The sequence below is a fragment of the Aspergillus lentulus genome (genome assembly GCF_001445615.1).
Source record: "Aspergillus lentulus DNA, contig: Alt04, strain: IFM 54703, whole genome shotgun sequence".
NCBI lineage: Eukaryota > Fungi > Ascomycota > Eurotiomycetes > Eurotiales > Aspergillaceae > Aspergillus > Aspergillus lentulus.
The window spans coordinates 2,857,019-2,874,265 of record NW_028322122.1 but is presented as its reverse complement, the minus strand read 5'-3'; the positions used below and the strand labels follow the sequence as shown (position 1 = coordinate 2,874,265).

At 35.8% G+C, this 17,247-nt stretch overlaps 3 protein-coding genes across 3 annotated transcripts; 1 reads left to right on the top strand and 2 right to left on the bottom strand.

Annotated features, from left to right (window-relative positions):
• Nucleotides 1–527: 527 nt before the first annotated feature.
• Nucleotides 528–3,866, top strand: ALT_2215 (rRNA-processing protein UTP21; the record flags this gene model as incomplete). Its single annotated transcript, XM_033563354.2, has 5 exons — nt 528–653; nt 721–2,217; nt 2,270–2,527; nt 2,583–3,221; nt 3,276–3,866. 5 exons carry the CDS (start codon nt 528–530, stop codon nt 3,864–3,866), a joined length of 3,111 nt encoding a protein of 1,036 aa, XP_033419245.2.
• Nucleotides 3,867–4,100: 234 nt separating this feature from the next.
• ALT_2214 (uncharacterized protein) lies at nt 4,101–5,411 on the bottom strand (the record flags this gene model as incomplete). The annotated part of the gene is made up of 1 exon (XM_033563355.2): nt 4,101–5,411. The coding sequence occupies one exon, from the start codon at nt 5,409–5,411 to the stop codon at nt 4,101–4,103; it is 1,311 nt and encodes a 436-aa protein (XP_033419246.2).
• Nucleotides 5,412–6,654: 1,243 nt separating this feature from the next.
• ALT_2213 (YccV family DNA-binding protein) lies at nt 6,655–7,577 on the bottom strand (the record flags this gene model as incomplete). Its single annotated transcript, XM_089599283.1, has 2 exons — nt 6,655–6,829; nt 6,877–7,577. The coding sequence occupies 2 exons, from the start codon at nt 7,575–7,577 to the stop codon at nt 6,655–6,657; spliced, it is 876 nt and encodes a 291-aa protein (XP_089456429.1).
• Between the last annotated feature and the right edge of the window lie 9,670 nt (nt 7,578–17,247).

Genomic DNA, 17,247 nt, shown 5'->3' with positions numbered 1-17,247 from the left:
TTTTTCTCTCACAAATTTGGATGCACGTTTGGTAGACTTCAATTATTTATGAACCTAAGACCACATCGTCGATCTTCTGCTAGATTGTCAGGATCACTCTTGTCGTCATTACTCGGTGTTTTCTTTTTCTTAGGAAGTAAAAATAAAAATACCAGAGACCCAGCAAACATGCTTGAAAGTAAGCGAAAGACGGAATATTCCAGTAATATCTATTGAAATACCATTGTACATTTATTCATATTTATCGTGTATTAACATAGAATAATAGAGAGGTGTTCCAAACAAACAGGACAATCCTACTTACATGTTGATAATTCTGGAAAACCAACTTTCATCATCAGAGCTAAGAGCTTTTACGGAGCGCGGAGATTAAGTAGGATTTTGCCAAGGCGGTATTCTAGGCGGACCGCGTCAAAGACAGAAATTTTCGGGACACCACAAAGTTCGCAGAGTAGAAGGGAGCAATATCGAGAGCTCCTACAATCTGAAACTGGCAATACTACTGAGACCTGACCCAAATTAACACGATGCCTTCACTTGACGAGGATGAATTCAGCGTGCCGCTTCCGAAAAGGCAAAAGCGAATCCCTGAGCATCAGCTCATCTCAAATTCGCGAAAGACACTTGAGTCCAGAATATTTTCACCATATCGGGTAAGCCAGCACTGAATCAATCATGATTTCTTTCCTCTAAATGCTCTCCTGACTGATCAGTCATTAGACACTTGGGCTCGTCTCCCCCACAGCTGTTCCTTTGACGTATGTGCGCTTGGGAAAAAGTACTTTTCAAATCACGACCTGTGTGGGCCGCGCTTTGCACACCTATGATCTACGCCGAGGGCTGAGTTTGATTTTCATCAGCCGGCCTCCGACGCCAGAAGCCATAACTGCCACCTTTGCATGGCGTGAGAAGGTCTTTGCAGCGTGGGGAAATCTCAGACCAGGGACATGTGGAGGTATATGGGTTTTCAAACGCGGCAAAAAGGTCGCTGCATTAGAGGTGCCTTCGGGCCGAGCTGGGCCTATTGTCAAAGTACTGGTTTTTGGCGCTTGGATTGTGGGTTGCACTGGCACCAGCGTTGAAATCTGGAAGAATACGACCTACGAACATTACACGACGTTGATTCCTCGCGGAATTGAAGCGGTATCCGGAGACCACATTTACGGCGGTCAAATGTGCAGTATGCCAACGTATATCAATAAGGTTTTCGTTGGAAGGGTTGACGGCTGCGTGGACATTTGGAATGTGAGGACCGGAGAGCTACTCCATACCATTCCTACGGCATGGCCAAGTGTTGGAGCTGTGACTGCTCTGAAACCGACTCCTGTGCTATCTCTCATTGCTATTGCTCATGCGGATGGCTCTCTACTCATCCGTAATGTCGATACCGAGCAGATTATCTTGTCATTGCGCTCGGGTCCCTCGCACATCACATCACTCGCTTTCCGGACTGATAGTCTAGGCGCTGGCGCAGATGGCCAATCTCCGGGTGTCTTAGCCACAGCTTCTGTGGATAGTGGTGACATCACTTTGTGGGATTTAAACAACGCAGGGCGTGTCACGGGCGTCCTTCGGAACGCCCACAGAACACTTCAACATGAAATAGCGTCTGGCATAAATTGCGTGGATTTCTTGGATGGCCAACCTTTGTTGGTATCGACTGGGAAAGATAACTCGCTCAGGACCTGGATATTCGATGAGACGCCATTTTCACCTATTCCGAGACAGCTTCATTTCAGAAGTGGTCATTCTGCTCCTGTCACTGCGTTGAGTTTCTTGCCCTCAGCAACCGATGGCTCGGAGGCCAATGGTAAATGGCTACTGAGTGCGAGCAAGGACTGCAGCTTATGGGGACTTAGTGTACGAAAAGACAGCCAAAATACTGAACTTTCGCAGGGCGCAGTTGAAAAGAAGGCCAAAAAAATGTCTGCTCCAGGTCCTGTGAACTTAGACATGCAACATCGCACACAGAGTTTCAGAGCTTCAGAGATAACTTGCATTGCATGCTCACTGAATCGCGATGGCGGCATGGGTGTCACCGCATCTGGTCCGATTTGGGCTAATCCGAGAGTAGCAGATGCGGCTGCTTCGAATAAGACGGGATGGGAGAGTATAGTCACTGGTCACCGTGGGGACAAGTTCGCCCGTACTTGGTTTTGGGGTAGGAAAAGAGCTGGACGCTGGACTTTTGAAACAAGCGATGGATCTGTTGTGAAGGTGAATGGTTGTCGACAATATGCCACGGAGTATCGCTAACACTTTATTCTAGAGCGTCGCTATCACGCAATGTGGGACTTTCGCTCTCATTGGGTCCAGTATGGGAAGTATCGATGTGTTCAATCTGCAGTCTGGCCAGCATCGACAGAGTCTCCCGGCTCGCGATTTGAAAAGTAGGCGAACTGGCGAGCTTGGTTTAGCAAGTGGTTCTCAAGAAAAGAAAATCGGACATACAAAGGCAGTGACTGGCCTAGTAGTCGATTCTTTGAACCGGACTGCCATAAGCTGTGGGTTGGATGGGAAAGTCAAGGTACGGTATACGACTCCTCATCATAAATCACAGTTACTGAGTTGCATTAATTTAGTTCTGGGATTTTCATTCCGGGTTACTCCTAGATGAGCTTGATTGGCATCCAATGACAGCAATCACTGGTCTGCGTTATAACAGCAGCAGCGAGTTGGTCGCGTTCAGTTGTGATGACCTCTCGATTCGTGTGGTTGACATTGAAACAAGAAAACTCATACGCGAATTCTGGGGTTGCGTCGGTCAGATCAATGATTTCATTTTCTCCAATGATAGCCGGTGGATAGTGGCTGCTTCTATGGACTCACGTGTCCGCGTTTGGGATTTGTCAACAGGACATCTCATTGATATCTTCCGAGTGCCTAGCACCTGTACCTCGCTATCCATGTCAGCAACTGGGGAGTTTCTGGCAACGGCCCATTCTGATAGTGTCGGTATTCGTCTCTGGACGAATCGGAGTCTGTTTATTCCAATTTCGACCCAGAATCTGGACGAATCTGGTTTTGCTGATTCTCATATCCCTATCACATCCGCAGAGGAGAGTGCTGGAGCTCTTGAGGCTGCATTTTCCGAAGTTCATCATCAGATTGAGGCGGAGGGGCCAGTGCTACGTGACGAACAACTAAGTACGGGGATGGTAACACTCAGTGCCATCCCCAGGAGTAGATGGCAGACTCTACTCCACTTAGATTTAATCAGAGTATGGTCCCACGCTTCTTCCATCATCTGCTTTATCATTGCTGATTGTTGTTAGGAACGCAACAAGCCTAAAGATCCTCCCAAGGCACCCGAAAAAGCCCCATTTTTCCTGCCATCTGTTTCCGAGAAAACGAGCGTTGAAAATAGCGACAGAAGTACAGCGTTGTCGATTGAACACACGCTCGCCGAACGCTCAAGGATAGCCAGACACCAACGATCTCAGACTGGGGACGACTTGGGCTCTTTATTCACAGTCCTTCTGCATTCCGGTCGTCAGTCTAACGATTTTGCACCCTTCACAGATTATTTGAAAACTTTATCTCCAGCAAGGACTGATCTGGAGATTCGATCTCTGGATCTGCGCGTACAAGACGGTTATTCTGAGTTGTCCTTATTCGTCATGGCACTGACTACGCGACTCCGTCTCAGGAAAGATTTCGAACTTGTGAATGCTTGGATGGCGGTATTTCTGAAAATACATGCTGATATTGTGCGGAAGTGCTCTGAGTCGGCGGCGAATGACCACGAAGAACTGAGAAAATCTCTTGTTCAGTGGAGTGAAGAACAGCAGCGGGAAGCCAAACGCTTAGCTGACCTAGTTGGATACTGTCGAGGCGTGGTGGGATTTATAAGATCATCACGTTAGAATATGTTGAACTCAGGGACAACAATCGACACTGTTATGTGTAAGGTCATACTTCTTCGTCTTCGTACTCTGGCTATGCTGGTCAGTGGGCTTATTACATGAGCTCTGGTTTGTTAGCACTCAAGATATCCGCGAGCTCACGGGACAAGGAAACCAAGAGTGCTTGTGTTACAACGTCTCCAAACTCCTGACATGCATTCCTAATCTATCCAGTGGAATTGTATGCAATATATGTCATCTCACTAGCTGTTTGTATCTCTTCAAAAATTCACCAGCAGCATCTTCAGTAAGGTACTCATTCACCATCTCAAATCTCGATCTCATCAACTCATAAAGTGGGGGAAGACTCATACGAGCGTCCTGCATTTTGAGCATGAGATCATTGGCTGTACTTGTGAACCCAATCAGTTGTCTCATAATTCTCAAAGAATAGAGCACAGCCTGAACCTGCGCCGTAAGGTGTATGTCTGCCCAGTCTGTCCTATCACCCATATAACCAAAACTAAGGAATCTGCTAAATTGCTTGGCCTTGGGAAGTGGAGAGCCACTGTCCCCCCAGCCATATACCTCACACAGTGCAAATATCCTCCATAATTTTGTGGTTGTGGCATTTTCGCCCAGGGCGTCTCGAACTACACTGAGACGGGTATAGAAAGACGTCATTTGATCTGCGATCCAGCCTGCATCACGGATTGCTAGAGTATCCCTTGCAATTCTTCCCCCTCGTCGTACAAACTCATCGATGAAGCGAGATCTCCGAGACGGTGGACGCGAAGCATTAAATATCGAATAGCCCAGAACTCTATATGGCAAGCCGTTCTCCCAAGCACACCGCCTGGTATGATCTTCGTTTAGAATTGCGAGATAAAACCGAGGGAATTCGTCCCATGAATTGATATCTTGGGTTTCATATTGCCAGACCAACTCTGAGACTCTGGGGTCAAGGTGATGAGAGTTCGCAATTCCCAATTGCGCATGTTCTGGGCCCTTCTTATATTCCTCGGAGAATTCCAAATAGTCTGCATATCCTTGGGGTCCGAGTGGCCCTTTTGCAAGCCGTATCAGCTCCGTCAATCCTGAATTTGGGTGAAGTTTAAGTTCATATGCTAGGCGCAGTAAATCAGCCAACCCAAAGCGTTGAGCGAGTGATGCTGGATGTAGCTGCACCGCTTGAAGTGGCACGTCTATTGATCGAGCATTATACGTATTTTCCAATTCTAATGAATGAAGGAGCACGACTGAACCATGCGGCCCGATATCATGAAGTATAAGATCCGAATCATTGGTAAGTACCGCAGATCCTGTGAGTTTCGCCAGGTATGCGCAATGCATATCTGCTTCCCCTGCGACCATGACTGTGACATCTGCCCAAGGAAAATCTTGTGATGCAGCTGATTCGGGTAACAATAGGGAGCCCTGCGCAATTTGAAGGATGTTTTCCTTATTCCATCGATGCTTGAGATCTTCGAAGACAGCTGGTACCATAAAAGGATTGTCAGGACATTCTCTGCGTTTAGGGGTCAACGTTCGTCCTCGCAGTATCATTTCGAGCTTGAATTCTGTGTCGATAGACGTGTAGTTACGTCGCAAAGAGCCATAACTGATTCTTTTACGAGCTATCTCAAGCTTTCGTCTTGCCCTTTCGAGTCGTGATAGTCTTGTCTCTCCTTTGTGGGCCGGCAAAGCTCCATCAAAGCATATTGCCTTTCTAGACCATATCAGTCATTATTTGCCTGATCTCCAGCTTGGACGTCATTACATGTCAACTCCCAGGTTTCTTAACTTCAATAGATGCAACATCACCGCACAACTAACTTGGTTGCATGATGGCTGCATATCAGGGAATTCTAGTCGGCTGTCGGACCATCCCAGCAACCTTGATTGGACGTGATAAACCAGACTCGGGCCATCGATCACAACGGATTGAATATTGGTTCTCCCCTCCTCAGCACTTTGACCACCCTTAAGAAGCACTGCTTCCGAATATGGAAGTAGAAGTCGTGTTAGATGCGGTATACCCATAGCTGAAATGTCTATGTCTCCAGACTATCTGCTTGGGTACTCTCGTTAGGGATACTGAAATTTTCAATTAAGGGCTAGGTAAGTCAGTGTTACTGTTGTACATCACATTTGAACTGGGTAAAAGGTCATGTGATAAATGTGGGTCCTGATATAGCTAAAAAGAATTAAGCTTACTAGATAAGTGCTCAATGCATTTGTCACTACAAGTCAACCACCTAACACCCAGCCACATGCTAATAATAGTGGGCGCCCTGTAGATCCTAGACTGCACCAAGTGAAGATAGAGAGCGCGAGCCTAGGGGTTTAGAGTAACAAGAAACTAATGATAATGATATGCACTGTACTGCCCACACATGGCATATAAGGAAAAAAGATAAATCAGCAGGAACCTTGGAAATGAATGTGAATATCTCAAATGTCATCTTATCCCTACACACGAGGGCCAGAACATCACAAAGGAACTAATGGAAAATATAACAGAATTTCGACACCGTACGATGCTAATTTCTCTCCACTTAGACAAAGGAAGGAGAAGTCCATAGCTGCATACGCCGCCAGCTATCCAAGATGCTGGTGGGCTAAGCTAGACGGCCATCCAAAAGAAGGTATGTGACCTCTTGTTATCCAGAGAATAACAATGTTAAATTCGAACCAATGGTGTTCGATATATTAAAATTCTACTAAGTAGCCGTAGCTTACCTTCATGGGCCTCAAGACGTGTAGTCAAAGCAGTGCAGAAATCAGTACTCCCCTCCGAAGGCGCCGTTCAGTCATCAGGATACTCGTCTCGAATATTGCTGACAAATATATGAGAACAGCCATCCCACCGCTTGAAGTGCTTTCCTGCTGTTTCCACAAGCGTTCGCGGTAGCTCAAATAGGTCGGGAGTGATGATTTCGACATTCTCTTCCGCAACGTAGCGAACAGATTTGTCCTCAGCTCTAAACACAATCAGCAAATGCAGTGAAATAGAGCGCATTTACCATACAATGCGTGGTAGAAACTTTGGTGCCTGCCGGCTTCCAAACGATCGATGCCCATCCTTCTCATCCACTGTTCGCTCGCATCGCACTCAGTATCCCAACCAGTTATAACAGCTAAGTAACTGTACCGCCGATGGCGGAAGACCTGGCCGATCCTGTACCTTACCGCTTTGCGCTCAGGTGTCCGCCGTTTGACCTGCTTGGGTATCTCATCCACAGCCCGCACAACACGAATGCTCTCAAGTATGTCCTCTTGCTGGGGCGTGCCTTGAAAAAGCGGTACAAGATACTGCTCGATCAAATGGACATCCGAAGGGAAGTCTGTAGCGAAGAGTTCCAAGAACCAAGGTAAGTAGTGCCTAAGTTCCGCCGGCCGGAAAGAGGTGGAAAATAGCAGTGACGACCAAAGGGCAGCATATCTTGCACTGACCGCATCGACCGGAGCCAGATGTGCTCTAGAAGTCTGGGACAGACGTTGAACGGAGTTCATGATGTTTTTGCCACATCGCAACACAGTATCAGCAACTCCAGACGCACGAAGGAAAGCCGATTGCTCGGCTGCGGAAGCCCCCAGGAAATTCAGCTGATTTTGCAGGTTCTCAACAGGTGTCTCTTCTGCAGAGCGAAACGGATCCATAAAAATGGGCTCAATCAGCGTCGCGGGCGGAATTGCGTTGCCATCAATGTCCTGACCGCTGGGCGGCATGACTATAACATGAACATGGAAAGGAAACCCACAAGGCCGAGCGTCAAGGTTTATTTTTCGAGCGACGTAGCAGTAGATAGCTGCTGAAATCAGAGGAAGCGAATTATGATCGGGATCATTTATTGCAAATCCTAGGAAATTGTGCTCCAGGCAATGGTAATCCCGGCCCAACTGAATGCCTGTCAAATTGCTTGCTCTGAGGTATGTTGCGACAGCTCGGGCTTTCTCACGAGGTGTGAGTATATCTATATTAGGGCAGTATGTGAATATGTGCGAGGCTATTTCATCTAGCCTACTCACAATCTGGTTACTGATTAGTAGATGTTTTGCCTCTTTATCCTTTCCAAGCTTGAATGTTTTACATACTTCATCCAGATTCCCAAAACTGCTCTCTGGGATGAAAAGATCAAACGCACCCAGAGCCCTTTCCAGGGACACAGGTTCCCCGTTTCTGAGTTTGATCCATTCTGGAACCGCAATGCTCCGATGGAGACAGGTCAGCAGCGCCCTTGCGTAATACCTTTTGTTGAGATAGCGAACGTTAATCACATGGAAAATGACCAGATATTATCAATGGGAGCGCCACCTTCTGGCCAAGTAGTCCTCTGTGTCTGATCCCGCGGAAATATGGCGTAGTAGAGTATCCTTGATGTCATATCCGAGCCCAATGATGGTTCGAATTTTCTTGATTCTTCCAGTTTGCCCGGCAAGAATACTGTTAAGAAGATGGCATGTCCTGCGATCAATAAGGTGTCGAGAAACGTAGAGTCGTTTCCAGTCTACTGCAGAGACGGAACTCCTGTAGCTTGTTGTCATATCATGTTTGGGATCCCAGAATTTGAAGTGGGTTTGACAATAGAATCTCCATAGTAGAGGTTCATTCGTAATATTTTGAAACTTGTGAGAAGTCTGTCCCAGTGCAGCCGACGAACAAGGGGGGCAGTTGCATAGAATGATGTATAGTAGCTCTTCAGGAAGACAATCAAGAGACAAAACCATACCGGTACATAAGGAGGGGCAAAGGAGGAATAATGAAATGTCACCTTTTCAGTCTGGATGAAACCTAAGTAATAGAAGATATATGAGTTGCTAGATATGCTGCATATTTCTGTTTCTCATCTCTCGAGAGGTATGCCATAAATCTTGAGGTGATATTTCAGAATCCATGTAATACACGAAACACCGCTGTACCTTACAGAAAAATGGCCCACTGGGGTTGTTACAATAATCCATGTGTCACAGATGTCCTGACCTTGAAAATATCATGTAGTATGATAATAATATTTAGTAAATAAGGGTAGAGAAGTATCTGTCCTCTTGAATAATAGAGAATTAACCTTATTAGATACCTATTAATAACTCTAAATAGTAGCTATTGGATTATTACAGGAATAAAGGTGTCTTTATTAGCTGTGGATAGGGTTGTTATTTTTGCGGGTTGGGCTGGGTTCTCCTATCTTTTGCACCCAACCCACTGGGTTTGGGTCCTAGATTTCTAGGACCCAAACCTGGCCCATAACCCAGTGGGTTCTAGATGGCTGAATCTGCTAGGTTTAATTCTACTAAGGTGGTTATTCTCCACCTACTAAATCTAGTTAGTATAGGCTGGGTTGGGCCCATAAACCTGCTAAGTAATATTTAATATATAAAACTATACTAATATTTTAACAAAGATAATAAATATCTTAATATATAACTATAGAATTATTATAATATTAAGCTAAACATTAAGCATAATCATCATATATATAATATAATATTTAAAATCTAACTTAGGTTAGAATTCTGTATTAATTTTGTAAAGGTATTGGATAATTAGCTTACTTATCTAGCTTATACTAGGGACCTATCTAGATATTATCTTTATTATATCTAAGCTTACTTACTTTACTAGGAATCCTAGCCCTAATTACTTTATTACAGTAAAGTATATATTCTATTATCTAGTAGAGATACTCTTATTCTTATTATTCTATTCTTTTATACTTAGTAATCTTAATAGCTTTATTGATACTAATTAGGCTAGTCCTTATACTATTATATTAGTTTTAACCTTTAGATATATCTTTCTATTAGGTAATTCCTCTATCTCTTGGTATTTTAAATATTAGACTAGTATTACTCTCTTATTAACTAAATTAGAATATATTACTATAGCCCTTATAGCCTAGGAAGTAATCTAGCTTATACTTATTTTATCTAAACTTTCTAACCTTAATAAGGTCTATTATTACCTTCCTATATATATTTATACTAATTATAACTAATAATTAAGGGGCTTAGTTATTAAGTAAGAATATAAAGTATTATACTTAGACTAAGTATATTAATATTAGATATTACTTTCTTTATTAAGAGATTATAGCTAGTAAACTAGAATATCTTTATATCCCTACTACTAAATAAGTAGCTAATAGCCTTACTAAGCTACTTATAAAGATTAGTTTTACTTAGTTCATTAAATAGCTAGGAATGGTTAATCTTCTAAAGGCTATCTTAACTTCCTAATTAGGTAACTAGTTAGGCATATATACTAGCTCTAGCTTAGAGTAAGGGGGGTGTAAATACTACTCTCTTACCTATACCTCTAGAATAGGCTTGATATTATAGACTTATTACCTTTTAACTCACATATATAATAGCTTCATCTCTTAGATAATTAATTAAGTTATCTACATTCATTCTCATAATAACTTAAATTACTAAATAAGTTCTTTAGCATCTACTATTTACTTAGCTAGTATTTATATATTCTACTTACTCTATAGCCCTTCTATCTAATAAGGTACTAGACTTTAGTTTATCTTTATTCTTCTTATCTTTATTAGGGAGAGTCTGCTTTATAATAATTTTTTTAACTTTATAAGACTAATATTATTTAGTATCTCCGTCTATATAGACTAGTCCTAGTTTATAACTAAAAGGATCCTTATTATCGTACTTCTTAAGATATATAATTAATATAATTAGATATATTTTCTAGTCTTTTAGAAAATCTAGTTTATAGGTAACTAGGCCTATCTTTTTAAGAATAGTAAAAGGACTAGTATACTAATTACATATCTAGTATAGAGTTTTAGTAAGACCTTATCCTTTTTATAGAAAGAAATAGATAGGTAATTCTAGTTATAGTACTTTAGCTACTATAATATAAGAAGAGAAAGACTATTCTATTAGGCCTAGGTACATAAAGTTTAATAAGATTAGTAAATTAAGTCTATATATTAATTAATAAGGTGTCCCTTTAGTTAATATATTTATTTTTTATAAGATTGAATATTCTTTATATAGCTAGTAATACTAATAATAGCTAATTAGAGATTATATTAAGTAAAATAATTATATAATAGAGGTAAATCTTAATTATCTAATTTATTCTTTTACTTTATCTATTAATCTAAGTATAATAAGCTATAGAATAGCATTAATAAATATCTAATAATTTAATAAATACTTACTATACTTTAGAAATAAACTTTAGATCCTTATTAGAAATAATAAATTTTAGAATACCCTAGTTACTAGTATTAAGTACTATAAATAAAACTATTATTTATTTTTATACCTTCTATATAGAGTATTCTAGAATTGCTATTATCTACTTAGTAAACTTATTAGTTACTAATATAACTATATTAAAGGTCCTTATATTAGGTAATATAATAATATTATTAATTATAATAGTATAAAATAGGATAGTAGATATAATAATAGGTTAGAGTATCCTATATAATAAATAGTATTAGATCTATTTCTTCTAATATTCTAGATAATATTATATATATTACTTTACCTAATATTATTATTAGTTAAAAATTAGATTTTATAGTAGTTTTATTATCTAATTTACTCTAGGATATCTATTCTTATTATATACTATTTATAGTATTTCCCTAAGTAATATATAAGGTATATAAAGTAATCTATTATTTATATAATATAGTAAGAATTACTAGGATAAATATGTTAGAGTTATTCTAGAGTACTTATAGAACTTAGATTATTATTTATTAGTTAGATATCTAGTAGTAACTTTTTACTTAAAGTTACTAAATAATATAACTTTAATAACTATAGGCTATTACTATTCTAGTAAATTATTATATAAGATATAACTAAAGAGAATATCTAGTAGATCTATATCTAAGGTAGTTAGATTTAGCTCCTCTTTTATAAATAAAGATAAATAAGGTAATATATCTAGAATAATATATATCTTTTTAGGCTTATAGAAAAGTATTAAATTTAGGAATAGCCAGATATACTATAATATATAAACTAGATATAGATTAAGTTTACCTATTAATAATATTAATAGGCTTATTTATTAAGTAATATCTACTATAGTAGTGTGATATCGACAGCTACCCCCAAGGTTCGATATGATCTATGAGCATATGGCGGAATCTAGTGATCATTGTTACTGTGTATGTAATTATTAGATCATCACTCTCCTTCATAGCTTAGGTAGGATTATAAGAAGGGGGCTAGAGCCCTTCAGTATTGACGCGACATGTACAGGGCGGCCGGGGGCCTACCCCCTACCCTCGCACAATTCGCAGGCTCTACTTCCCATTGCGATGAACGTTATCCCAGTAGAATAGTTAGTATAGAAATATATACCTACTTTATATACTTTAACTATATAATAGATTTTATAGAGTATCTAGATAAGACCTAATATTTCTAGCTTTATTAGCTAGTAATTCTTCTCTAATACTATTAATATATAACTAAGAAATATAATTAATAAGACTACCTCTAGTAGTAGACTCTTTACTTATTTCTATACTATATTAAAGTATAATTCCTTTAGAATATTAAACTTAATATATAAGATTATAGTACTATGATCTTATTTCTTAGAGAAGTTAGTATTAGTATATAGTAGTAAATCTAGATCTTAATATATAAATATATATTAATTCCTTAAATAACTTTATTAAAACTTTCTCTTTTATTATTAGTAATATTATCTAGTAGTATTTATTCTATATAGTATTTCTATAACTTACTCTTTATAGGGCTATAATTTAATAGCTATATCTTATAATTCTATAATAGTTAGATAATAGCTAAGTAATATAGGATATCATTCTATATCTAGCCTATGAAACTAATATAGGTATTAAAGTTAAATAATATAATTAGGGACTTAAAGCTTATAATTACCTTAAGTGTTTCTTCTATAATAGTTATATCTAATAATAATATATTCTAGCCTAATAGTTAAACCAAGGGAAATATAATAAATATCTTTTATAGAGATAGTATTATCTATATTTTAGTATATTTAGTAATTTAGATAATTATTATATATAATCATTAAAAGTCTTGCTTTATAATATAAAGTTATTAATATAGATTTATATAAATAATTTTATAGCTTTAAAATTTAAGTTGACCTATTATTAAATATATAGTATACTATTAATAAATCCTATAGGATATATATAGAAATACTCTTACTCTCTATATATTATTACTCCTATAAACTACTATAAGTCTAGATATAGTAGTTACTAGTAAAAAATTATAGTAGTATCTATAAGACTATAACTAATATATAAGGATATCTAGTATATTCTACTATAATTTTAGCTTAGGATAGTATAGGATAGATATTAGGAATAACTATTATATTAATTACCTAGAAATTAATTACTACTCTACTTTTTATCTTATTACTTATTAATTAGTTAATAATAAATACTAGTAAAGATAAGTAAGGTAGTTTATTAGACTTTAGAAGTAGAGATATAGGTTATAGTAGTATAGCTAGATTAGGGATATATACTAAAGTACCTAATAGAGTAATATTTATCAAAAAACCTATTCTTCCTAGCTAATATATTATATTAAATATTTTATCTATGACTACTTTATATTTAGGACTAATATTATAGACCTTAGCTATCATTTCTATCCCTTAAGATAAATATATATCTATCTCTCTTCTAGAATATTAATAGTCTATATATTATTCTATACTATTAGATAAGCTATAATAATTACTAGTAGTTATCTAATAACTTTAGAGGTACTATAAATATAAATTCTATTCTTAAGCTTAGTTATTATTAACTTATCTATATTAATATATAATATCTTTATTAACTCCTCTAGTGGTATTACTCTAGATTATATATATATAGTATATCTATATAGTATATACTTATTACCTTAAACTTAGATAAGAGGCCTAACCTCTTATAGTACTATAGTATAACTAGTTAATCTATCTAATTTTATAATAATAATAATGTATTTCCCGGGCGAGCGGTCCACCTGGGTGAGTGGCCCACCCCTTATCTAATTTTGATGTGTTTGAACATTTAAAGCCATCCAAATCAACCAAAACAATATATTTTTATTAGATCTAGCTAGTATGGTGTGTAGGGCATCTAGTTCTAGTATACCCTATAATAAAGTAATTAGAACACCTTAGTAGCACATGTTTTAGGGGTTCTAGATATAAAGTTATGGATGGCTCTTTAACCTTAATATCTTACTTAGTTTATGCCTAGATAAGATCCCTAGCTTTCTATATATAGAGTCCTTTATTAGGAGTTATCTAGTATCTAGATTACTTCCTTTTCTGCTTCTCTTTCTTATTAGCTATATATAGATTATGATTCTCCTTTATTAGTAGGGCTGTACTATACATAGCCATCTTACAGCCCTTAATAAGCTACTAGATAGCTAGTTTTAAAGGTGTTAATAGGCTTTAGGATTATTATCTTAGGAGCTTCTTAACTAAGGAAGCTTGCTTTTATAATTACTAAAGTATATAAGGTATAGCAAGCCATAGTAAGCTAGTTAATTGACTTATATAGCTTAGAGGGGGGGGTAGGTATTAAGATATAGATATTTAGCTTCTTAAGTACTCTCTCTAGCCTTAAAGGGTGAATTCCAGCTGCTACAAAGCTATTCTAGATATTAAGAGATATAAAGACCTCTAGATGAGCTGCTGGATATACCTTAAGGAAGTTAAACTTATTAATATAACTATATCCTAAGTATATCTTTTACTTAATAAGGCCTCTATAAGCATGCTTTAAAGGGCTAAAGTAACTAATATCTAGTAGTTATAAGAGATAAGAAGAATAAGCAGGCATGCAGAGGGTAATAATATTATTATCTCTATAGGCTTTATTAAAGCTAGGTATTAGATAGCTTCTATAGCTATCTAAGATAAGAAGATGATATCTTCTAACTATATAGCTAGTTATTGCAGGGATAAAGACCTTTTAAAGCTATTAAAGACCTATCTTATCTATTATCTATCTATTTTAACTAACTTTAATTCTCTAGTTAGGTAGTAAGGTATAATCTTAATACTATCCCTTAATATAAACCTTCCCCTTGAAGATTATACAAGATAGGAGCACCTAGCTAGTAGTATTAATATATTTAATTATTATAACCTATTCCTAATTACCTGGTTAAATAAGATAAGGCTTTCCAGGTATATTAGCTCTTATTACTATATTAGTAGTTATAATTAAGCCTATCACAAAGCCTATTTCATTAAAGTTATAGATATCTTTATAGGAAATACTATATTATATTTAGATCTATTATAGCCTGTTAAACTACCCCTTAATAATCTTTAGATCCTTATATTAAGCTTAACTATAATTATATTATTAAGTATATCAAGTTTTGATCTCCTTATATTAATTAATAAAGGTAGACACCTAGTTCTTACTAACAGGTTTAAATCTAGAGGGATTATCTACTTAGAGAAGGATATTAGCTATCTCCTGTATATAAGATAGCCTAGGTAGCACTCTGTATAGATCCCTAGATAGTATCTATTCTACTAATAATTCTTCCTGTATAGGAGATAGCTAGTAGCTATTAGTATATTTTTTAATTTAATATTAGCGTCCATTCAGTCAGCTATAAAGGGTAGATTTTGGAATATTAAATATCTCTATAGCATAGTGAATGCTTAAAATTTTATTCTTTTTTAAAGTAGATATTACTAATTAAAGCCTTCCCTCTTACTCTACTAATTTTTGAGAGATATAACGCGGTTTTGATGGCATTTTAGTTAATTTGGATAGCTTCAGGATTCAAACATATTGAAATTCATGAGGGGTGGGCTGCTCGCCCAGGTGGACCGCTCACCTGGGAAATACATTATATAAGGAGTTAGTATCCTAAATATAGGAGAATAATATAACTTATATATATTAAGCTATATTAAATATATAGTTATAGTTATTAGTAAGACATTATTTAACTAGTACTTAAATAGTTATATAAGATATATAATAACTTTTAATTAAGTATAGACTAGTTATAGATCTATTCTATTAGATTTTAGAGAGATAAAGAAATTTTAGTATTCTTATAGGAAACTATAACTATCTTATAATTATAAAACTAATTATAAATCTATACTTACCTAATATATCTACTCTAATAAGTAAGTTAGCTTTAAGACCCTAAATAAGGTATACCTTCATCTAAATCTAGACTAAGTAATACCTAGTTCCCTATTTTATAGAGATAAATAGTAATATAAAGATAACTATATGCCATCAAGCTATTAATGATATTATATACTAAGATTAGTAGTGCTAGGTATTACTAAATTTATATATCTAGTAGATATTAAAGAGAAAGTCTTTATTAATAATTGTTATAGTATATCTAGAATCTAAGTAAATTATAGTACGTATTTTTCTTTATAGAGATATACCTTAATTATTATATATTTCTATAACTAAAAGCCTATACTATTATAAGATGCATTCTTTTTTAATATAGCTTTAATTACTAGTAAATTTAGAATATTAATATAAAAGATATCTACACCTTATAGCTTATAATATAAGTATATAATATATTAATTACTAGAAATCCCTGTTTATATATATAGTATTAAATTACTTATCTAAAATATATATTAGTATATTTATCGCTTATGATTTAAAACTTTAAAAATAATAAAAGTTTCTTAAGGAATATAATTTAAAAGTATTAGAATAAAATACTAAACTATTATAGATCCTAGATAAGAAGAAGACTTCTAAGCAGCCTACTCCTATAGCTAAAATTAAATAGCTAGCTATAACTTCTAAAAATACTAATTTTAATTAAATAATAATAGAGATTAATTAGATATTCTTCTCCTTCTAGAAGAACTTTTACTATCTTACTTATAATTTAAGATTTCCTTAACTTTATACTCTTATTTAGTATTATTATTAATTTTATATTTTTAGTAATTTTTATATCCTTTAGTCCTAGTTCTACTAATAAGATATAAAATACTAGATAAATTTGTAATATACTTTCTAGTAATTATAGTTAATAGTTACCTAGTCCTAGTTTTTTATTAATAATAAATAGTCTAATTTTTTAATAATCTATTTTCTAACTTAGTTACTTTATTTTAATATTTTAATAATAAAGTAGGTAAATCTTTCTTTTCTTTCTTTAGGTCTGGAGTACTCCTATACTTCTTATTATAATAAATTACTATTTTAAGATTTATAAATTTAATATCTCTTAAAAGTTAAGTCCTTAAATAATTAATAGTATCTATTAAATCTATAGCTTCTTCTACTATAGATACTTTATTTTATAATTCTCTAATTAATATAGGGTTATATCTATAATTAATAAAGAAAGATATATTATTAAGTAAATAGTA